General features: G+C 38.7%; 2 protein-coding genes across 3 annotated transcripts in view; one reads left to right on the top strand and one right to left on the bottom strand.

Moving 5' to 3' along the window:
• DYNC2H1 (dynein cytoplasmic 2 heavy chain 1) overlaps positions 1-10,624 on the bottom strand; it is a 143,355-nt gene extending 132,731 nt beyond the window's left edge. Inside the window, exons 1-13 of one of the 2 annotated variants that reach the window (XM_030269960.4) lie at positions 10,035-10,624; positions 7,515-7,685; positions 6,847-6,982; positions 6,412-6,530; positions 5,716-5,860; positions 4,721-4,953; positions 4,350-4,484; positions 4,143-4,256; positions 3,868-3,979; positions 3,599-3,723; positions 2,691-2,866; positions 1,123-1,318; positions 438-533 (exon numbers count right to left, since the gene is read on the bottom strand). In XM_030269960.4, coding sequence (XP_030125820.4) covers positions 438-533; positions 1,123-1,318; positions 2,691-2,866; positions 3,599-3,723; positions 3,868-3,979; positions 4,143-4,256; positions 4,350-4,484; positions 4,721-4,953; positions 5,716-5,860; positions 6,412-6,530; positions 6,847-6,982; positions 7,515-7,685; positions 10,035-10,235 — 1,959 coding nt within the window. In that variant the 5' untranslated portion in view covers positions 10,236-10,624. Of the gene's footprint in view, positions 1-437; positions 534-1,122; positions 1,319-2,690; positions 2,867-3,598; positions 3,724-3,867; positions 3,980-4,142; positions 4,257-4,349; positions 4,485-4,720; positions 4,954-5,715; positions 5,861-6,411; positions 6,531-6,846; positions 6,983-7,514; positions 7,686-10,034 lie in introns of those variants that run through there. The other variant, XM_072927487.1, reaches the window with a different exon arrangement.
• Positions 10,625-11,273: 649 nt separating this feature from the next.
• Positions 11,274-24,456, top strand: DCUN1D5 (defective in cullin neddylation 1 domain containing 5). The gene is given in 8 exon segments (NM_001245374.1): positions 11,274-11,635; positions 14,217-14,299; positions 16,759-16,829; positions 17,230-17,321; positions 22,113-22,221; positions 22,316-22,420; positions 23,290-23,392; positions 24,138-24,456. Coding segments are annotated over 8 exon segments (702 nt in total). The 5' UTR covers positions 11,274-11,552; the 3' UTR covers positions 24,194-24,456.
• The last annotated feature ends 364 nt before the right edge of the window (positions 24,457-24,820 follow it).

Genomic DNA, 24,820 nt, shown 5'->3' with positions numbered 1-24,820 from the left:
TTACCAACATACAGAAGTGATAATATAAGAAATATGGTTTTATTCCTAGCAAAAAGTGGAGCATCTCCCTTTCTCTTGGCTGCACTAGAGACAAAATAATCTGGTAAATCACAGACATGTAGGGGCACAGTATTATAGCTACATCAGTGCACTGGAGAAGGATCAATGACAGAAATAGATCAACTGATGTTGAGACTGATGCTCCACAAGCATAAGCAGACATCTGAAGATGAGAGGACACCTTAAACACCTCTCTTGATCTTTGTTCTGCACAGATCAAAATCAAAATTGTGGCATTAATAATTGCTAATCAACTTCACCTGTTTATCAAGAAACAATTTTTTTTAATTACAATGCAATAAACATAGAAAAAGCAGCACAGAATATGCACAGATACCACTGAAAATAAAAAGACAAAGAGAGGGGAAGTCTTTCACCTTAATTATCTGTTCAAATGCTAGAGCAGATTGTAACATCATTGGCTTTTGACTCCAAATCATTTGTTGATCAATAGAATTATAGAAATGTGCCACCTGCAAAAAAACAGGAGAGTTTAAATTTAAAAGAAAAAATAAAAAGTCTCATGTCACCTTTGCCCTAGCTGTAGGGGTATCCCAGATATCAATGACACCTCATGAGAAATTGAACTGAAATATAAGCCAAACATAAACATATGTGGCATTGAGTGCAATCGAAAAAATAGACCACCCACCCTCAAAAACCCTACACATACTTCCACTAAAATACTTGCTAATATATTTTCAGTTGAAAACTAGCAGTGGTGAGGACAAGTTGCTACATTTTATGAGAATTCCCTTTAGTCATAATTACAAAAAACTGAAACTAAAACAAGGTAATCAACTAATTACGTCTTATTTTTGTATATTCATACCGTAACCTCATATGGCTTTAATACTATATTTCAAAAGAAGACTCATTCTGAAATTGTGAAGCATATCTTTAGATTTGTTTTCTTTTATGGACTTCACTAATTTGTTCAAGAAAGAAGTCACTTTCATACAGACAAGCAAAATGAAAAGCTTAACCACACAGACAGAAAAGAAAGGAAAGTTCAAGCAGGGAAGTCAGAACAGGAAGCTATATTATGGCATACTCTTATACCTGCTTGAGGATGACCGCCTGCTTGCAGAACTTTTGTGCGGTTTTTGCAAGATGCTGGATTTTAGCTGGTATAGCAAACCCAAGTGCTGATAGCTGACGTACTTCTCTTAGCAGAGTCACCAAACGATCTGAGTAAAGTATGTTTAATGTTCCAGAAATGGGATCCAACTCCATCACAGGGCTATTAGCTTGGATACTGAACCAAAATAAATTATAATACTGAATATAATTTGATATTTATCCTTTCTTAGGTGCATTTTTCCATAATATAACAAACTATTCTAAACAGCTTGATGCCATTCTATTTTGTTTTTCTATGCATATTAACATTTTAATTTACTCAGAAATTATTCCAGTAACCTTTCCTTTAATTCAAAGCCAATGAATATACAACTGAATTAACAATGCCCATCATTTCTGCTTACAAAGTTTTTCAGGTTTGTGACGATAGTTAACATGTAACTCACAGCTAGACAGCATTCTAGATTACACTGTATCCATCACTGTCTCTCAAGCAGGAACCTTACCAGCCTCAGTCTCCTGCACTGCAAAGCGGAGAGAAAACAATGAGGGAACCAATTCTAAGAACCAGACCTTGCATCAGTGAAGCATTTTGGTATATTCAGCCAGATGCTAATAAGAACATCAGCCTATTTGCAGACTTTATTTTTTTCTACTTTAGCAATGCTTCTACCACCATCCTTTCACAAACACTTCAGCCTTACTCATTTTTTTTTCTTTCATCATCTCTTTTCTAGTTCCCATATCCATTGCATTCCCCTATGTAGGGAGCTACTTTCTTTTCTGGTTCTTTCAATTATCCACTCCATATCTTTTAAAATCTTACAACAACAAAATTTTATACTACTAATAAATTAGATGGCTGTTATATATTTGAGTATTTTCATTAAAATAAAAGTTTCCATTGAAGTATAAACTCCTATATCCTCTCTAACTGTGGACAAATTCCTTTCAGAGGAATTTTGCAACACTCAGAGCTGAAGACAGAAGCTATGTGGCCAATCAACTAAAATTGTTAAAATGTATTTTAGCATCCCATACAGAAATTTTATTATTTTGGGGAAAAAAAAATCATGAAGTTTAAATTGATATGCCTACCCTTCTTTCATCTGCATTATGTAGACTGCAGAATTTCTTGTGAATAGCAATTAATTTGTTAGTCTACACGTGTTATCTGTACATCACAGCTATACTCTCATCTAGTCTCTATGCATTACCACTGTAAGGATTACAACAGGCAACAAGTAAAAACAACACAGAAATCAAACATGTCTTTCATTCCAGGTGCTAACAGAAACTTCAAGATTAGTTCTTAATCTGCAATATTAGCTGCTAATTAGTAATTAATAATATTGTCCTGTACACTTCACCTTACCAAGCAAGACTGGCAGGACGATGAAAGTATAATAAATTGCTCTATTTTGTCTCTCCATTCATTCTCAATCTTGTAATTTTTTTTTTTATTTCCTTTGTCAAGTTCTAATAAATTACACCACACTACAGATTTCATTATTTAATAAACATTATTTAAACAAGAGTGCATTTACCAAAGTCCTGACTTGGGATTTGATAATTCTGACTGGATATTCCTAGACCAATCATCAAATTGTTCTTGCTCATATACTTTCAACTGTTCCAGAAAACAATTTGCACATTGAAGAAAAGTTTGAAATCCAGGTAAGTCAGACAGAAGAGCCTCTGCCAGCTTCATAGAATCATCCATCTTAAACACAATAACAAAGAAAATACTGTTAACTGGGAAGTTTAACTTCCCAGTATTCAATCAGAAAAATCACCACAATAAAAATCAGTATTACAAAACGTCCAAGTGGGAGTCAAAAGCTGATTAGGAAAAAAAAGTAAACTCTGAACTGTGTCCCAGATGTCTGAATTCTCTTTACAGTAAATTGGGTTTGAATAAGCTGCTCACTGACAACACTGACAATGGCATCCATCCCTATTAAGATACCCCAGGATATACCACTTAGTCTTTAATTAAGTCTCTGTAAAGGTACAGATCTTCCATGAGTTTTCTGTTTCATCTATAAGGTCCATGACAATACTTCAAAGGTATTTGAAATGGAATTTCACAAGTAGACAAATTAAATTCCTAGTCAATACAATCAGTGGGTATCTGGGTATCTGTGAATCCTAAAAATTCTAAATACAATTTTAAAATGCAAACTGGAGGGTAAAATTTAACAAAAACACTTACTGTATGAATTTTGGCCTTTGTTTTTTGTTTTTTATGCAGTTCAGTTTACTAGGTAAAGACTAAATTCCGGGTCTGCTAAAAAAATTCAACTTAGCAAGCAGCACCACTGATAAGGAGCCTTGATTATATAACTCTAGGGAGGTCCACAATTTTTGTGTGTGGAATTTCCCACAGAAATGTCAAATACCATGTTTTACATTCTATGAAAAATCGTGTGTAAACAGAAACATAATCTGTTACCTTCAGTTTCAGCTGCTGTACCCATACAATATTATTGACAACCTCAGAAAGGTTCTTGCCTGACAATGGTCCAGAAACATCACCAGGAACACCATGGCATCGAGTTCCAAAGTCTGTCTCATAGTCTAACATATGCAAAAGATTCATTAGACCATAAACCTAATAGAACAACCTTAGATCACTATTGCAGTTATAACTAGGAAAACTGGCATAATTCTAGAAGTAAATAAAGATCCTAGCATTCACAAAAAACTAATGCAATTAAATACCTTTGACATAATCTTGAAGTGCTGCCAGCAATGTTTCCCTCTCAAAAAGCAATTCTTTGCTTATATTTGGGTGCTTTATCAGTTCCTTATGCTTCTGAAATATTTGAAGAAGCTGGAATATGAAGATTTTTAAAAGTTATCACTTTCTTATGAAAAAAATTAAATATAGGCTGATACCAGGCTCTAAGTACTTATTCCTATCCCCTAAACTGACTACTTAGGAATTAAATAATTTGATCTTCAGGAAAGTTTTCAGAATACAGAATTACCCATACCTGCTGTGGACTGTCCTGAATTTCTGAAATAAATTTCTTCAATTTGCTTGCTATTTTTTGTTCCATTGGGGCAATAATTCTTTCATACTGAGAGACCGCTGCTTTCCATAATGGCTAAAGATAATGAGTTCATGTGTTAGTTTATGGTTATATACATTGCAGAAAGACACGGAAAGAATATGAATAAATTAAAAATACACATAATACCTCTGTGTAAGGATTATAGTGTACAGGATTTAGGCCAGCAAACGGTTCAAACACATGGGAAAGATGTAAAGAATTTTTTTCTCCAGCTGGCAAAAAGAACATAAGCTTTTCATGAAGTGTTCTAATAGTTAGCACCTATGAGGGAAAGAAAGTATTTGATATAACAGAAGTATTTTTACATAGAATTTATATTTACAAGCACACATCTCTATCCTTTTTATAAGAAACTTTTGAAAGACTCAGACAAAAAAGATTATAGAATACTGACTCTGAAAAGACTATGGAAGTATTTTAATTCCCTTTTTTAACCTGAAACAATGCTGTTTAATTCTGTGTCAAATGAAACAAATGTGTATCATTCAAACCTCTACCTCATCAAGACGCTGGCCAAGTTTGGCTATCAGTTCAGGGAAATATTTCTCATTTTTCCATGGATGTAGAGCGTAACGTTGCCATAGTTGTCCGGTTAGGTATTCACAAGCTGACACCCACTGTTCACAAACCAAAATGCCAGCCTGTATATTTTCTTTAACACTGTGAAAAGTATCTTCCCACAAATTCAAAACTGCTAATTTTCTCTGAACAAATCTACCTAGTGAGCCACCTAGAAGACAAAAAAGTGTAAAAAAACCCAAGATGTTTGTTTAAAATAATTCCTTTAAAGCTACACCACATTACAATCACATTTTTTAAAAAAACAGTGTAGTGTCTTAATTTCAAACCACATAAATGCAGCAATAAGAGATTATTTTGTTTCAGATTCAATAAATGGCTTGAATATCTCCAAGGTAAATAGAAGTTGGTCCAATATGTGAAGCAGATGGATTTGGATTCTGGATTCCACACACACGCAGCAATGGCTGTATCTGACCGCTCTCCACAACTCTTCCTCTCTCTCTCACACACACACACATCTGGCAGGAGCACACAACCTCACTGTCCTACGCCTGTCCCCAAACATAGGGCTGCTGTCAAAAGAAAGAGAGAAGAACCTGTCTGCACATCCTGCTCTCACCTCCACAAAGACTGAACCACCTTTAATGGCAGTTTATGTAAATAAGTTTTCTCCTCTGAAAGAAAGACAGGGAGTCAAACAGAAGCACAACAAGTCCAGTCCACTGCCTGAAAGGTATCCAACTCCATCTTCTAACTATCTCCTTCCCAAACATGTGAAGGCATCTACCAAAACTGGCTGAATTACCACATACAAGAAGGCAAATAATACTCACGGATCGTAATTAGAAGAAGCAAGCACCTTCATGCTGTGTGCTGTTATTGGTGCCTTTACAAGGAAGAAGCTCTCTTTTCAAGGAATCCTTTTACTTTTCTTGACTGTTCATTTAATAAAGGCTGCATAAAGGCTTACCTATCACATCCAAGAGATTATGCATGCGAGACTGTGGATAAGGATCATGTTCTGTTTGTCTCCACACACTATCAACAGTGTCCTTGGTAGCCTCCACCAAATCCACAATTTCAAATAATGAGAGAGTATCCAAGTTGCAATAATCCTAGAAAAAAAATCCTTAATATATTTAATTTGTAAATAGTATTGTCAAAACACTTACACTTTCCTGAAGCTGGCAAGTGGTGTAGTGTCCTGATGTTTACTGCATAACAGAATATGTCATAATCCTCTCAAAAAACCAAGCATTTGTGTAAGTTTATTACTGTGAAGTATTCACTGCTATCTGAAGCAGTGTTCAAGAAAGTGCTCTGTGGGTACCAAAAGTGTTGCATACTAGCATTAATAGTGTCCTTTTCATATTGTGAGTCAATCCCCAGTTCACAAACTGTAGCATACAGTTGTATTTCCACAGCAGCTCCTAGTATTCAATGACCATATCCACTCCCAATTAAATGTTGGCATTCCCATGCACCACTGTCACTACAAACTACATGAGTATCATTTAAAGTAGAACTCTGCCTAAGAAAAAATAGCTAAATAGTTACATATTAATTTATTTGGAAAGAGTGTACATATACTGACATATACTTCATAGGAAGAGTGGTTTTTACTAAGTCTAGAAATACATCACTGATCACACAAAATAAAACATACTTTTGCAATGTCCTCAAATAGGTCTCTAAAATATGAAGCTCTCGCTTTACTACACCCTTTATTTCCATGATGAGCACATTCTCTCCAGAACTGAAATTCATCTGTTGGTGTAAGTATAGCTGCAAATAAAAAAGAAAATATTTATATATGAAATAAATGAATGTTTATAAAATATGTTCAGTCAGAACATACTTTCTAAAGCAAATTTTTACATATGCTTAAGTAAATATCCTTTAAATTCTGATCCTGACTAGATGCAGTACAAAAGTCAACTCTGCTCTTCTGGCATGACCATAAGTAATTCCAGTCTATTAACAACAACCAGTTTTATTTCACACTGTGTAATCACTGGGAAATTTAAACTCTCAATTTTTAAATAGATTATTTACTCTGAATTCAAAAATTAACTGTAAAAGACATAATTGCAAAACAAACCTCGCACATCATCTTCAGTGAATTTTGTTCCTGTGTAACTGGGATCTGATCTTCTGAGAGTAGTACTCAAGCCAGCTTCAAGCTCACTTAAAAGTTTCTGGAGTTTGGGATCAAATGCTTTACTCCACTTCTCATCCTGTAATGAAAATTTTGAAAATTATGACTCACATGATAGAGCAATTAGTATTTTCTCCCCATTCATCTTTAAAAAAATACAAAATTCAGATTAAGTACCAACCACATGGTGGGACAATGTACCAATTTTTTTTCCCTAAAGTCAAGGAAGAGCACCTCATTTTTTGAATTAACAATTCAGAATAATACTATAAAAAACATTTTTATCGCAAAATCAAAACTCAGTTTCCAGGTTTATAAAGGCACCCTGAAACCAGTGTGTGAGCTGGTTTTCCACATTAACCACCAATTGCCAGTGTATTCCACATTTTCAGTCAGGCATATGTATGACCAAAACCTAAGCTCCTATTCTTACTAATAGGAGCTTAAGTATTTTCTTTAACTTAAAAATTATAACTATCACCCATTGCTTAATATCCTCAAACATTTTTGTTTCATAGCATAAAATATTTAGCTCAGAATTAGGCAACATCCTATTGAATTCCAATGTCTTAATATAAATCTACAGAACATTAAACTAGTATATTGCTCACCTTTAGTAATACTGGTGCAAAAACTTGTCGTACAGCTTGATAAAGGGTGTTGATTGGTGAATCTAGCATAGATGACACAAGAATATTACTGTGAAGATTATCTTCAGTAATTACATCAGGTCTCAGCTTAAAGAACACCAACACATTATTCTTTGAATCAGTAGCTTCAATCTGTAATAATCAAAAAAGAGGATTTGTTTAGAAAGCTGTTACTGACTCCTAAACTACATACACCATTTACAGAAACAATCTGCATCAAAACAAAAATGTAAAATACCATATTACTCCCTCTGACCTCTGATAAAATTCTGGTAGTATTTGATTTGCACAGAATATTATTTTTTTTATTATATTCATTTCTTAGTACATAGGAACCTGACTTCCAACATCAAATATATAAAGCCTTCTACAGCATATAATGTCTGTAAATATCATCATTTCTTACTATATGTTGAAAACTCCACTTACCACTTTCTCTGGACAAAACAGAAACTCTGTCTCGTGCCTAGAGAAACTAAGCATGAAGCCTATTTTTTAAATTGCATTTTTATGCTACAAACCTTTGGGAATATTTTTCTATATGTTCTAAATATTCTGTATGGTTTTCCTGAGTTTGTAAATACATTATTAGTAGATTTCTCAAGAACAGAGATGGGCATGCTCCTTCATCAGTAAAATCGTAAATTACAGCATGACTAATGTTCCATCTACAGCCCAACTTATAGGTAAAGTTTCAAAAATTGCCATAAAGTAATTACTGAAATTATTTGTGGCTGAGAAGGATTCATAGAACATGAAAATGTATTAAACATCTGATAACGTAATAGAAAAAAGATATGCTAAGTGAAATCCCAGATTCTGTGCAATTGCAAACATCTGTGTACTATTTTTCTGTTAAAAGAAAGAAAGCGTAGTAAGAATAGCTTTCAGCTTTATTGGACAGTATCAGTTTTATCTTCTTATCAAGTCTTTAGCCCAACTCCTACAGAAATAGCTTCACTGAGACAAGTACAGTGTATAGCACCAATATACATCTCATCTTCCACAGCTGCTGAAAGCTGCTTCATATTTTAGGCAGTGGTTCAGCAGCACCCCCAAAAACTGGTACACATATGTGTTCATTCTTGCCTGAATACAGCAGGCACTAGACTTCACAGAGGATTAACCAAGGAGTTATGCAAGTTATGGGTCCACACTTGACATGTTGAGGACTCCTCACATGCTTCTTCCATGTGTGAAGCCACCGACATAACAGACGCCAAGTCCCTGGTCTCACTGCAGAATGACAGGTCCCATTTTCAAGACCCACACCTTGCCTGTACTCTGTGTGGCTGGCACCACACATGCCCTCCCTACATGGTGACACTGAGTGCACATCACATCCCATGGTAGCAACCTGAAAAGTCGCTTGATGAACACAAGACACAAGGCAGGACATTTCACACAATGGACCTTGGATTTCCTCACAGCTGGACTCATCCATTTGAAAAATGCATGCTTTGGACAAACACCCACCTTGGATTTGTTAAATATCAGCCAATGTGCTGCACACTGGGTCCCTTCCCCGCATGGAACAGACACTGCCTATGCAATCCTTTCAGACACCTGCATGCAGCCATGTCCAGGAAGAAATCAAACATCCGACTCCATGCCCCAGATCACACTGTCTCACATAGAGACAATACACAGTACATCAAAACTGCACCAACATGGACACAATCCGCTAACAAAACATATTGTCAGCTGACCATAGGGTCTTTGTGGACTCCAGGAACAGTGCTCTTGTTTCAGCAAGGATAGAGTTAATTTTCTTACAGTGCTGTATTTTGGGTTTAGTATGAGAATAAGGTTAATATCACACTGATATATTGCTTGCTGCTGATCAGTGATTATCTGAAACCAAGGACTTTTTAGTGCTTCATGCTCTGCCAGTGAGGAGGGCACAAGGAAGCTGTGAGACAGCATGGCCAGGCCAGCTGATCCAAACTGGCCAGAGGGATATTCCATAGCACAGAGCATCCTGCTCAGTGCATGAACCGGGGGGAGGTTGGTCAGGAGGCATCGATCGCTCCTGGGGGACCGGCTGGGCATCAGTCAGTGGGTGCTGAATAACTGCACTGTGCATCTCTTGTCTCTCTTGGGATTTAGTCCCCTCTTTCGACCCTTTTAATTACAGTTATAAACATTATTACTAGTGTGTTAGTAGTGAGTTATTATATTTTATTTCGTTTCAGTTATTAAACTGTTCTTATCTCAACCCATGGCGTTCTTTTCTTTCCGATTCTTCTCCCCGCGGCGGGTTTGGGGGACAGTCCTTATCTGCTGTCTGGGGTTAAACCACAGCAGCCGCCAGTAGCTTGCAGCAGACACAGATCTGCACAAATATTCGCAGGAGGGAGATGTCTCCCAAATCCGACACCAGTTTTTACGGCCGCCAAGCCTGGGCTGGCTCCGCATCCCCGCTCGCACGCCGGGACGCGGCGGACACGCGGGACCCGCAGGCGCCGGACACTACGGTACCTTGTTGGAGGCGCTGAGCTGCAAGCCCGAGTGCTGCACCACGAGCAGGAACTCGTTGCCGTCGTCGAGGAAGCGGCTCAGCTCCGGACGGGAATGCAGCCCCGCGGCCAGGGCAGCGGCACCGCCCGCCGGGTCCAGCCCGAAGTAGTTGGCAGCCGTGGCTGAAATAAAGCGCTTCCTCCGGTCTCCCTCCCCGGCCATGCTGGCGGCACGCACCCCACCAGGCAGGATCAAGGCGGGGGTGGATCCAGAGCGCCACGGGAGCACATACAGGCGCTGGCGGGAGAAGACCCAAAAGGCCCACGGCGGGAAGGACGGCGGCTCGCTCCGGGGCCCAGGGGGAGAGGCCCGGAGCCGTCCCGGCGTCGCCGGGACCCGTAACTATAGTGACCGGCGATGGCGGCCCTGGCGCGCAGGCGGCTTAACTCAGGGCGGCGCCGGGCAAGGAGGCGGCAGTCGACACGCTCGGAAATCAGCGGAACGGGGCGGGACGGACCGGCCCGGCGGGCGGGGCGGGGAAGGTGCCGCGCTGCTCCTTGCACGGCAGCAGCGCCGGGGAGTCACCCGGGCTCGGCCGGCCCAGATCCGCTTCCAGGCTTCCCCTGGGTTCACAGAAGTATCTCTCCTGACTTCAGCTCCGTCACGGCGTCACGGCCGCTGCAGTACTTGGGCTGTTTCCCTCGCCCCCGCCCCCGCCCCACTCCGCTAGGGAGCCCGAGGTGCCCGGTACAGCGAGCCCGAGGAGGACTGCGGTCCCGGGCCCGGAGACGCTGGGCGAGTGCCCAGACCGCCCACCAAGACCACAGGCTTGCCCGTGGTTGCCCGTGGTTTCACGGGTCAGTTCGGGCGTAGCGATCCGCGCCCCGCTCAGCGCTCCCGGCCGCTTCCCTAGAGGGTCTCTAAAGGGACGGAGCGCCTCCCGTCCCGCCCAGCAGCTGCCCTTGACCTCGGCCACGGCTCGCGCCTCTCGGCAGGCGGCTGTCGCAGCCCCGAGCCCGCCTCCCTCGCTGACGGGACAGCCAGCTCCCCCCGGTGCGGGCAGTGCCCGCGCGGGTTCGAAAGCACTGGAAGGAGTGAGGCTGCCCCGTTTGTCCCGCTGCGAACGCCGAGCTGTAACCGGCACGCCGGCTCCCGCTCCGGCCGGGAAACACGCGCGGCAGCCCCGCCCTCCCGGGGGCGGCTCCCGGCGCGGCCCCGCCCCGGCAGCGCTACCACTTCCTGCCGGCGCCGTCTGTGTCCGGGTCGTTCTCGCCGTTCCCTCCGCAGCCGATACCGTCTGCGCTCGCTCCCGCCCCTGGCGCGACACCCGCTTCTGCGAACGGGGAGGCGGCGGCGTCTGCCCGCGACGAGCGGGGAGCGGCACCGCCCGGTGGGGCTGGGGAGAAGCGGCGGGAACGGGGTCTCCTCTCGTTTCCTCACCGCCGGTCTCGGGAGGCGGCGGCGGCCAGGGGAAGGGAGCCCGGGGGGGCCTCGGCTGCGGGCCCCGGCAGCGGGGCGGCCGCGCCCCGAGGCAGGACGATGCCGGTGAAGAAGAAGAGGAAGTCCTCGGGGGCGGCGGCGGCGGCGGACGACACCGGCCTCAAGAAATGTAAACTCGGCAGGTACCGTCTCGCGGGGCGGCGGCCGGTGCCGGCGGTCACGTCCCGGGCCGCTCCTCCGCGCGCCCCGGGCTGCGGCGGCCGTGGGGCTGCCCGGGACGGCGGGCGGGCCGTGCGCGGCCCGGCGGGCCCGGCAGGGCCGCGGCCGTGCCGTGGGGCAGGTGCGGGGCTCGCCGTGCCGGCGGCGGCCTGCGGCGTGGTCACGCCTCGGCGAGAAACGCCACGGAACGGCTCCCGTTCCCGGCTGGCTTTGCCTTGGGCTGTACCGCAGGGGCCAGTACTGGCATTTGTCCTCATATTCCTTCTATTTCCCTAGGGTAGGCGGCTCTCCTCGCTTTAAGGTTGCCAGTACTCTTAGTGTCTGTGCTAAGTCGTCGTTTCCTCCTTTTTTTCTTCTCTCTCCCTCCCCCGCCCCCTTTTTTCTTTTTTTTTCTTTTTTTTTTTTTTCAGCGAATTGGAAGGATTGGTCAGCACACTGGAAAATAAGAGCAGGAAAGGTTTCTCTAATAAATTCAGGAGTCGGAAGCATCTTGTTCATTAACTACTATAAAAAGATCGCTTTTTGCCATGATGCCCAAAAGTTGCTGTTAGAATGATAAACCATTAGCGCGGTGCAGCAGGAGCTTACAGTGTGGCTTCCCAGAAGTAACTGCCTGCTTCATGTATCAGACCTTGTTAAGTATGCCAGTAAAGCAGTAGTTAGTACTAACGTCCTGAGGACATGAGGATACAAAGAACTTGCGAAATCAACACTACAGGAATGGCTATTGCAAAAATTTGTGGCAAATGGCCTTTCTCGTAGGCTGGCCAAACATGAGCTTAAAAGTACCCAGGCTCTTACTTTGTTATGACTCTTCATTTTGAGTAACCGTTCTAAAGCTCACTTTTTTATGGTCATTGATGACCTTTTAGTTTCAGTCAGTTTATCCATTGCTTATAAATAAGTGTTCTTGTGCCAGCATTATTCTCTGTACCACTCTACTCCCTCATGGTTCTGCCTTAAAGTACGTTTAGAGGGAACACTTCTGTTTTCTCATACTTTATTTTGTATACTTCAAAAAACTAAGTTATTCTGGTTTGTAATATGAACATTGAGTTTCCTCATCTTAACACTTGTTTGCATATGTTCACTATCAGTTTGTCTTTCTAGAACACTGTTAACTGAAATTTTATGATCTTAATTTATTTTACTTAAAGTGTTTTCATAGCTTAGGAAAAAAAAAAACCCACAGGTTCTACAGGGAGCTAGTTGTTAGGCAAAAACTATGATGTAAGTGAGAATTCATGCTAGGTGATCAGAAAATGTTAGATACACAAACATTTTTGGCATTATGTTCTTACACAACAAATTATTGGTAATATTCTTTAGTAAAATCGGTGATTACAAATAGATTTATGTTAATCTGGATAAAGCCAATAAGCAGTAGCATACCATATGACTCTGCCTCTTTCTGGTGACTTGTGTTCCTAATGTCAATTGGACGGATGGATGAATGTTTTTAGGACTCCTTTAATTCTAGCTTTCAACACAGAAGGCTGCTTCTTCAGAGTGTTGTGTTCTTTTCCACTGAAGCTAAAAACGATACATGGGGAGTTAAAGTTGTTCACCCCTCTCAGAGTTGAACTATTCTTCTCCTGCTTGACATTTTAATTTTAAAATTATAATGTGGGAGCTGCATAATTTTAAATCCTCTCATATGATTAGTTCTCACCTCATTGTTAGAAATAACCTTAGCTCGTTCTAAAAGTCTATAATTTGCGTGTGAAAGGAGGATGCATTGAAAAGGTGCTGCGGCTCCTTACTGACTGAAGATGCCTTTGTGTAGTCCGGGTTGGTGTTTGTACTGGAAGAAATTCTGTGCATTCTTTTAATGAATGATGAATTAGAGAATTCACTTCCTAGGCAAACTAGGTTGTGTGTTACATAATGAAGACAATGATGGGGGAAAGCTGTGTGTGCTGAGCAGCTTCAGTCTTGTCACAGATTGCACACTATTATTCTGGTATATGTAGCAAATATCTGTACAATTTGCACGTTCTTAATTACATGTATAATGTAAACCAGTTGACCAAGTTTTTTCCCAAATTTGGATGGTTAACTATAAATAGCCTGACTTTTAAATATATCAAACTCTGCAGCTTCTGTTGACCTTAATGGGATCTGTGCATGTTCAGCACTCTTGAAGATCAAGCTGCTTATTAGAGACCCAACATTAAATGCCTGTATGTATAAATAAAAGTAGATAATAAGGCATTTGAATTACTGAGAAGGTGATATTTTGGCCATCTGTGTGGGTTTGTTTTTTTTTTGTTTAGTATCTACAAGATAACAGTACTTCTGCATTTCAGAAAAAGTAGTAGATGCAATAAATTGAGCTATGAGATTATTGTAATCTAAAGGTAATTTTATGTCCCAACAGGAGTTGAGGATGACAGTTGACTTCTTTGAAATTCAGCATAACTGTAAATGTGAAACAATTTAAATAGATTAATAATAAATGTTGTGTAATTTAATTTTTCCTGATTTTCACATGTCTCATTAAAATAACGCTCTTCATCCATGTGTTTCTATTTGCTACTGCAGATCACAAGCATCTGGTAAAGTAATAAGTGGAGAGGAGCATTTTTCAAGCAAAAAGTGCCTGGCTTGGTTTTATGAATATGCAGGTAATATGCAATGGATTTGTGTTTGAAACAATATCGTTTAGTTTTAAATAAAGCAATACATAAAATACTACTTGCATTTTACTTTTTGTATGCTGATGTAAACATAAAAATATGTCCATATTTGCTTCCTTATAATGCGCACTTGAATTAGGATAGCTTTTATTATTACCTTCTTGGTATTTGTTCTTTTTGGCTTACATTTGTTTACTCTGTTTTGCAACTTAAAAATGAAATAACAGATATTGAGCAGTACAATGTTGAGCCAGGATATAATGAGTGATTCTACTTCCTGCTTTGAAATTGTCAAGTAGCGGTCAGGACATTGAGAGATAATTCAGATTGATGCTTATGTATCTGCCTATATCTTCCTTGTGATCGTATTGGAAGACTAATGATATAGGTCATGATTTAAGCTCCTTGGATATCTGTTTAACAAAACAAAATAATAGAGGTTTATATTGGTTTTCCATCTGAGAATTTGTACTAACATTTTTTATATTCTAAATACTAATGTTTTATTCCAGAAGTATTTGAAGTAGCCTCTTTGAAATAACTCAAAATTGCCATCAAATAGCTGCTTTCAGTGAATATGCAGTGTATTTTGCAGAATTTGCTACACTATTATTGCTATTCGTTTACCAGTTATATGGTTTCTGAACTCAGGATTTCTAAATTGTTGTTAATTTCTTGTCTAGTCACTACTTAAAGTCCATCATAGCTGGTTGATGATTAAAACTCATTAATTGCCAAGTCTTAGTATGGAGAGAGCTGCTGATTTATCTGCCAGCAACTGGTTTGAGTATATTTGTCAGGACTAATATTTTCCTTGAAGCCAATGAACTTGCACACCAATGAGCTACTTTTGTTTATAGTAATCTGCTCTCTATTAATTTTCTTGTGATAAATTTATTTGCACAGTCTTCAGAATTAATGTCTATAAATTTTGGCATTCAAGAATTGAATGTAGGCGGTTATACTTTTAGTTGACCAGCAATCAAAAAATTCCACATTTCCAGCACAAGATAGAATTCCAGTTAAATTATATACAATGAGAGATAAAATGTTTCCATTAAAAGATGAAACTGTACATACACATATATGTATATGAGCTTTACATATGATTTCTGGACCAGAAACACTTATTCAAGCTTTTACTTGTCATTACCACTGAACCCTTGTATGTGCTTCTCTTCCTAATTTGCTTTTGTTGGTTTTTTTTTAGCATTTTCTATCTTAACACTGTTTGGCCTTGCTTACCTAGGCAAAATGTCCTTTGCAGTATTTTTATTTTTCAGGAGGTGGAGGTTTGTCATCTTAAGTGTCAGTTGGATTTTATTTTTCTGTAAAAGTAGCCATTCTCAATAGGTTTTATTGACAACGTTCGTATCTCACAGTGAGTAGTTATTCAAAGCACATTATCCAGATTCTTAAAGAGCATTCTGCTTACACTGTCATCAGACAAAGTAGAGACAGGTTCATCAAGGACTCTACCTATTTTTTATAAGTAGCAAAATTTGCCAAAATGTTGTGAAGCAGTATGTTGTTTTGGAAGCTAAAAGCTTTGCCTTCTACATGAGTTCATACTTGATAAATGTTAATGTAATGATCCAAGACCTATTAAAATACTGTGTTGACAGGCCTTTTAATAATATTTGGCTGCCTAGTAGGAGTCATTTTTGGAGGCTTAGTCAAAATAACTGAAGCCAGAGAGAGATTAGAGGAACAAAACGCCCTAGACTCTGTCCGTATGCACTCTTTAAATGCACTGTTTTGATGCATTTTAGAGGCTTTCATGTTAAAATGGAGAAATGACAGCATAACACTTGTGGTCCTAATCAATTTCTTTTCATTGCAGCCCTGAACCTTTTTTTTTGCTTTGTATATGACTAACATGCTCGGCATTTCTTCAATTTATTGTTATTACTTTGTTTATTTTACTCAGCGTTGTAAAACTCATATTATTTGCAGATTCACCCTCCTCTGTTTTAATGTAAACCCATAATGTTAGCACCATCGAAAGAATAATATCTGTAATAGTAGCTCAGACAGAATTAGATTTTTTTGTTGTTGATGAAATAATTTTATGAAGAACATTATTCATAAAGTAACTTCAGCAGAGAGTAGTGGTACCTAAATTGTCTTAATTGTCTGCTACAGTTATTGGAGTTGAGCTGTGTCAATAGGAAGCTCTATGGATTCTTTTTAAAAGTCAGATACAAAATTGAAATGGCTCAACTGCTGTCATAGGAAGGCAGTGCACAGAACAAACATTCTGGTGTAGCACATACATGTCTACACAATTGCAATTGATAGAATAGTTCTAGCTTAAAAGCTACCTAATAGTGTAATTCAATGTTTTAGAAATACTTTGGGTGCAATATAGCCTAATTATTGTGCATTACCCTTATGAGCAGTGTATGTTACTTGGATTTCACTCTGGTGTGGTTTTTGCTTTGAAGGTCCTGATGAAGTTGTAGGCCCTGAAGGAATGGAAAAGTTCTGTGAAGACATCGGTGTTGAACCTGAAAATGTAAGTTTCTTTCATAGTGCTAATAACACCTAAGGGGGTATTAGATAACGTTAAGTTGTGTAAAACTCTTAATTCCACTAAACAAAGAGTTTTTCATCTTCCTGCTTGTAGGAGCTGCTCTAAGATATTTCAGCTGAATACATCAATTATACTTGGCTGATATGTGAAGTTTCTTTGGGTGGGTTTATTACAGTAATACTTAATTTTCAAAAATTGAAATTGGGGAAAAAATTGCATGTAGCTGAATTTTTTAATGGTAACAAATATGAAGACCAGGCACATACCACAACTGCTAGAATGTTTGAATGCTTTGGAGTTTTATTCTTGGACATTAGTAAATCGGCATTTTCTTATGTACTTACTCCTTTTCCTCCCCTTATTTTTATTTTGTTTCTTTTAGATTATTATGCTAGTTTTAGCCTGGAAACTAGAGGCTGAAAGCATGGGATTTTTTACCAAGGAAGAATGGTTAAAAGGAATGACCTCATTACAGTAAGAGTATTTTTACATATCTAATGGAATGTTCTGGTTTTATGATTGTACCTATAACTTAACTATTTTTGCTCTGTTTCATGTATGTTGGAAATAAGACACAAAAGAAAGCTGGGTTTTAGTTCTTGTTTTGGTCCACTACTGCAAAATTAATCTGAGTTCACTCAAAGGATTAAGTTATTGTCTAAACCTAGTTAAGTCAGGTTTTGGTGGCTTCCTTTTCTTGCAACAATATGCTAAAATACTGTTCTAGTTAGCAGATATAAATAAGTAGATGTGGAGATGCACATAAGTATATCTCAGCACTGATATTATGGAAAGATTTTACTGATTTTTGAGCTTTATAGATGAGGACTGCATGGATAATAATCTTGGCTGTTGGTGTTACTAGATGCACAAGGTTTAGGTTAAATAACACCTTTTCAATTTATAAATTAACTTCATTCTCTTTCTGTTTGCATTTGAATTTTTGGTGAGTTAGTGCTCTGCCTGAAGAGATTGTTTCTTACGTTAATCAGCTTTTTGTGAGGCTTAATTCAGTTGTTACTTTTTGTTTGTTCTTTATGTGACTAGTTGTGGTACCCTGGTGTTTTAAAGGTGTCTTGTTATGACACTGCATTTAATATTGCAGCTAGAGCACAGTGGGAAAGAGGGCATGATTTTTCCCTTGCCCTGTCAGTTGTGGATTGGTGTGGGAAATTGTATCAGGCATATACCACCCTCTGGTTACTCAAAACTATGGCTCTGGACTGACTCTAAACTCTTAGTTGATTTGGGATCAGGTTTCTGATAGATGCCTTGATTATTTTGTGACTATCACCAGAAATTAAATTAGGTGCTGGAATGATTAGATTGCCTGTAATTCAGGAGTGCAGATTAGATTCTGGGTGCATGATTTTTCAGATGCAGTGAATGGGTATTGGTCACTTATCTGAAGTATTTAATTTTTATGCTTCTATTTTAATAGAAGCTTTCAAGAGTTAGCCAATCTCACAGAATGCAAGCACAAAGATGTATGAAATCAAGCACCTGTTCAGACCTGATGCTTCAGACTTTGTTTCTAATAATTTGCTGACTGAAAATCCTCTGGTTCTTTTCAGAACAAAGCTGGTCATGCTGTAGTCTAAATGTGTTTAATACTGAAACTAGGGTGCTGCTGTGCATTTTCATAGAAACAGACTTCTGGCGAGAGCACTTGCCTAAGCCTAAAGCAGTTAATGTGTATATTTTGCTTCCACTGTTGCTCTCTAAAAAGCTGGCTAAGCAGCTGGGTGAAGCAGAGATGCTCACATAACTCAAAATCCATTGGCTAAAAGTACTTGCAGATTTTGGCTGGGAGTGAGTGAGCAGCTCTGTGATGCTTAGTTACTATCTGGGGTTAAACCATGATGAAAGAAAATATAAACCTGTAGACTTGTGCTGTTGTTGCTTACTAGGAAGGGAGGCTCATATTATGGGATATCATCTGGAATGGGGTTATTTATTTTCCCTTGAAAAGTTTGACACAAGTTTGAAGGAAAAGGGGTTTACACTTGAAACAGTAAAATATTACTGGATGCTTGCACAGCTTATTTTTTTTTAATTTTTGCATGAATAAATGAGATTGAAATGCATTAAAACCCCAGAGTGTATTCTACATAGACTTCTGTTATAGAATCTTTATTTCAAAATACGTAAAATGTCACACAAGATAATTGCATAAACAGTGCTGGGTGGAATTCAGCTCAATAGTAACATACATAAATGTTTGGTTTATATGCAAGAGCTGGATTTCTTAAACTCTTCTTGTAATCTTTGGAGATCCAGTCAGTGTAATGGAGCCTAGGGAAGTATCCAGTTTGCCCTAAGACCTAATGGTCACCTGAATTGCTCTTAGAGGTTGCTTGGCTAGTCCTCTATAAATGGTAGCACCTGGAGCTTAGGACATCTATCTCTAATCTGCAGTTAGGTGGCAGCATTTGGGTACCTGAATCTTGAAGTGACATTCTCTCTTCATATTTTTTCATAATACACTGGTGAAGTTTGCTGTTTAGAGATGGGAAAAATAAGTGTGTCGTGAGGTAGATACTGCCAAAATGAAGGTGAATTGAGGCCTAAATATCATCTTACGTGACCTTAGCAGCTTAGGCTAGGAGGTTTCCAGTACGTTTTGTAGGTAGGATGAATTCTGCCACATATGTGTGTGTGTGCATATACATATATATGTATGTATATGCGTAATCTGTCTTCATAGCAGAGAGAATCAAGTACCTCTGCTAGACCAATTATTTCATCCTCCTTAGGATGAAATGTATATACTAACATTAAATGCTTTTTGTTTAATGTTTGTATACATCTTACTGATTTTTCTTTTTAGTAGAAGACAAGTATAACTATGAAATATAAGACATTGGAATATCTGAGTAGGAGTTAATGAATCATGGTTTTGTCCATGTTAGCTATGCCTCAGATGATCTCTCTACCTCAACAGAAATTAAAATGCATCCACTTTGTGGTGATAATTTTAGTTTTGTTAAATGTGACATAGGGATGAGAAGAGAATGTTCTAAGCTAATGTCTAATTTTGTTGATCTTGAGGTAACACTATTTAGTGCTATCTTTCAGTAAAGACAGTTTGAGCAATCGCATCTTTTTCTAGTGTCTGTACAGGAGTTTAGTGTTAATTCACTTGTGCTAATTAGAACGTTGTTCTGATTATTAGGAAGATTATTCTAAGTATGGGTGATTTCAGTCATCTGTTTTATGATAACAGGCACACAGGCAGCTGTACCTCTGTAAAAGGGGAGTTTAACAACTCCTTGCCTCTTTTTGGGAGGAAAGTCAGTGCTAGGTACAGAGATGCCCTAAACAGCTGTGTGTCAAGATCCAGAGGATGGTGCTGGTCTGAGCATGATCCATTTGGCTTTTTGGTTATAAATGCACTAATTGCTTAGGAGTTAACACTTAATAACTGCTCATTTTCATACCAACTTTTTCAAAAGAATCAATTGTGTATTAAAATATGCATAGCCAATGGTATAGTAGACAAATAGCTGGTATTTTACTTTGCACTTAGATTTATGATTATTTGAACAATTTTAACAAAGTAGTTTGCAAGAAATTTAAACATACTGAAATGTATTTACCCATGATATGGTAAATAATCTGTTGAATTATATTTAACAATGTGTGGTAAACCCACTATAAATATTTTATGTCACTAGTACACCTATGACTTGAGCATTTAGGTAGATTAAATAAGTAGATTTGTCCTCAAATATGTAGAACATTTGGGTGGAAGTATGAAGCTTTGAACATAGAAGAGATATGAATAAAAAACACAATGCCTTTCTACCATTGCAAAATGCTATGCTACAAAACCCCCGGTTTTAAGGGTTAAGTAGTAGCATACAGACCGATTAGATGGCTGAAGACAAAAAAAGTAATTTTATTTTTAGTTCAAAAGTTCTTTTCAAGTTCTCATATGGTTTATCGCAGAATATACTAGTTGTCATCTGAATATGTAGCATAATTAGCTAATAGTTTTATTTATTTTGCACAAGTGTTGGCTAGGATTCAGTGCTGCTTTAGGTAGATGCTGCTAGAGACAAGAAATAATAAAAGGTTGCATCATTTGGAATTGCTACATTTGTCTTGTCGCAGTCTGAGAGACTGACAGACAGCTGTGCACACACAAGCTGGCAGATCTAAAGAACAGGAAGTATCAGCTGTGGGCAAAGTACAGCATCAAAGCCCAGCATCTCAGCAACCTGCAGTACCCCCAAAGGGCCCTTGCTGGGGGCCTGTGTGACAAGTCCATGTGGAGCTGTTAGAGCTGCAAATGCATTCTCTGAGAGGCAGGCTGCAAAAGGGGGACACATAACCAAAGGAAGTATTTATGTACGCTGCATTTCTGAAAGTATGCTTCTTCATGAAGGATACAAGGCAAAGTAGATATTTTTTAAAATTTATTCTTTTTTAGTCATGGCAGCTTTTTTATAGGAATAAAATATTCTTTTATAACTGTTGTATTGGGTGAGTATTTTCTGGAGGATTTTCAAAGTTAAATTGTGTTCTCCTTTGCCATTGGTGAATCTGACCCATTTTCTATTTAGAAACAAAATTCTTTGCTGAGTGAAGTACAAGGAAATCTTTCTGCCAAAGGGTTATTTTTGCCAAAGCTCTATGCTGTTGTCTGGTGGATCTGTAGGTTTTCATACAGCCTCTGATTTTTCAGTTGAATAGCTACTGACTCTTTCAGGTGATTAAGGTTTTATCAGAGCTTGCATTTATCAGTCATAAAACATGAGCAGACTAGTATGTTTTGCAGAGTGCCTGCTCAATCCTGCCATTTGTAAACACACCCTTCAAAACTATATGTTTAGGGTTTGTGTTTTCCCATTATTTACAGCTGGATTTTATCCCTTAGTGCACACTGAATGATGTTTTCTTCAAACATTGATAGTGATTGGAAGATAACCTACTGCTGGGTATGAATAGAGATTACAGAGTTTGGAATTAAAAGACTATTGTTTGAGATGTGAAGCGTGCACTTTGTATTATGTTGCTGATATATTTAAAACAAAAAACATACTTACAGAAGCCAGCATTCATCATTTCAGTGAGCTGCAAATATTGAGCATGTTCAATATTCTTTAAGTCAGTTTCACGGTATTACTCCTGTATATCTAATTATTGTGTTTTGGAAATTTTAATTTTTTTAAGTTTGCTGGCATTTTTTTCATTGCCTAATGTTGTGTTTTGAACTCCTAATGTTTTTATTTTGGTTTTTTGTTTTGTTTTTTTTTTAAGGTGTGACTGTACAGAAAAATTACAGAGTAAATTTGACTTCTTACGGTCACAGTTGAATGACATTTCATCCTTTAAGAATATCTACAGATACGCCTTTGATTTTGCAAGGGTAAGACTGCTGAAATGTTAGGGAAGTTCTTACTTTTATTTATTCAACAAGCTTGTACTTGATTGGTTTCTGTGCTTTCTTTATTCAACCTTAGGAAAAAGACCAGCGAAGTCTTGATATTGATACTGCAAAGTCCATGTTAGCTCTTCTACTTGGAAGAACTTGGCCACTGTTTTCAGTATTTTATCAATACCTGGAGGTACAAGTTTCCTTGACTTTGTGAATGTTGGCATAGTAGTTGGACTGTTCTGTGAGAATACTGTGTTTATTTTACTCAAGAATGTATCCATATTGCTCCCTTTCCCTTGCTCAATGTGGTTATGAAACAGTGATGTTCTTGTATGCATCACAGATCCATGTCTTCCTCCCTGTGCCCCAGCCCCTTTTCTTATCAAAGGCAGCTAAAATTCTATCTTGATTTTACTGTAAATATAAATTTGAAAGCAAGTAGTAGAGCCTCACTAGTCTCTTCAGCTGCATCTACACTGCATTTCAAGTTTACTTTGTGCAGATATAGTGTGAAGGTACCTTGATCTCTTACTCTCTTTGGAAGATTTCAGTCAGCTCAGCTGCAAGTGACGGAGTAAAGTGAACAGATGTATAGGTTGTGGAACACATAGGGCTTGTTATTATTCCCTGGCTTCAAAAGAGTGCTAACACTGCAAAGTAGATGTCCATATGATCATAATGTATTGTACCCTGGAGAAAAGACCTTTTTTTCTTTTTTTTTTTAATAGTTCATTCTGGAAATATATCTGAGTTAGATATGCCCCACTTTAGGGCAAGGCAAAAATATACCAAGTTTTGAAGCATAGAGTGGTGACTTACTGATTTCCAGGTTCTGAGGAAATGGATTCTGCTCTGATCTTCCACGAAATAATTTTATGTCCTTTCATAACTATGAAGTATGTTAATGTGTAGTATTTTTAGAAATGGAAAATCAAGTAAGTAATAGCCATTGTTACCCCTTAAATAGTTTGTTAGGATCTCATTGAAGATAAAATAAATGAGATGCAGGAGTACCAAATGCCACTTGACATTTTAATATTTTGAAATTACTTTTCCTAGCAATCGAAGTATAGAGTTATGAACAAGGATCAGTGGTACAATGTACTAGAGTTCAGCAGGACTGTTCATGCAGATCTTAGCAACTATGATGAAGATGGTGCATGTAAGTATTCTTAATGTTTTGCTTATTCAAATCTTAGCAGAGAATGTTAAAATTGCGTAAAACAAATTTCTGTAACAGAAACAATGCTGTAAGGGTTTTTTTCCCCCAACAATGAATAGAAAAACAGCCCTGATAACCATCCATCTTCAAGCTGCAGATACTAATTTTTTACCTAATTGTTTGTCGGGTATAGTGTGTCAATAGTATGATGGTTTAATTGAGCCAGCTTGTATTCAGTGAGAATCTAATGAAGGTTCTTACTGCATGCAATTGTAGACTTGCAAGTAGAATTATAAAGAGCAAACTCTCATTTTGTACTGGTATATAATAAACTGTAGCTTAACAATTCTTGCCTACCTGCTGGTACTTCGGGTTGAGCTCTTCACCTAGCTGGTAGTCAGCCATGCCATGACTGAATTGCCTAACTCCTGTTTTGGTCCATATTCTAATTATTCACCATTTTGAAAACTTTGGTAAGAAGGAATTAATTGTGCTGACTTACAAGATTATTTTTATGCTTTTCATTCAGTTCATCCACCTGTCAGATATTAGGAGCAATTTTTTCCATAAATTTTTTTTTGTGCCCTTTTTATCATCCTTAGATTGGAATGATTGCACTAATTTATGGGTATTTTACCATAGGATTGACATGGATGTTTCCTAGACCAGTAGTTTTAACCCTCATACTTAAAAAGGTGTTTGAAAGATATTGCCAATTATAACTCCAAGTTTTGTCCATTCGCAGGGCCTGTACTTCTGGATGAATTTGTTGAATGGCAGAAAGTTCGTCAAGCGTCATAGCAAAAATTCAAAAGAAAATGCAAAAGTTTTTTTTTGTGCCCGCCTGTACACAAAGTAATGAGAAAAAAAAAGGATTGCATTTTCATTCATAAGAAAGACTTTACCGTAATTTTTTTTCCTTTTTTAAGGAGACTTTCTTGTTACATGTGATATGGGCATTGAACCACACCTCTTCTGAGACTGAAAGTTGGAGTTCTTGTTTTGAGTCTTATGTTTATAGCATTTATTTCAGAACAATAAAGATTCAGATTTGTGACAAAGGCTTAAATGTGAAGGATGTCCCTTGAATGTGAGTGTGGTGTCTATTTTTAAAACCAAATCGATAAGATATCTTTCTCAGAAGTGCCCTTTGCTATGAATTTTTGAAGACCTTAAAAATGCTTAATTAGTGCTGTTGCTTGCTGTTGGTGTGATTGTCTGTGTGGCAAATATTAGAAAGAATGACTGATTTTGGAAGCCCTGGGTGGGATTGTGCTAATTTACGTAGTAAGTATTGGTCGTCGGTTGTGCCACAGTTTTCAGCTCCTCGTGGAGATAAAGGCCTTAAACTCCTGCTGTTGGTTTTTATTTCTTTGTTTACGCCCCACCCAGTGGCATGGCATTTAATGGCAGGCCCTTTCAAAGCAG

Source organism: Taeniopygia guttata, chromosome 1 (assembly GCF_048771995.1).
Source record: "Taeniopygia guttata chromosome 1, bTaeGut7.mat, whole genome shotgun sequence".
NCBI classification, from domain to species: Eukaryota; Metazoa; Chordata; class Aves; order Passeriformes; family Estrildidae; genus Taeniopygia; species Taeniopygia guttata.
The sequence above is the reverse complement of the archived record's forward strand: the minus strand, read 5'-3'. Positions and strand labels throughout refer to the sequence as shown.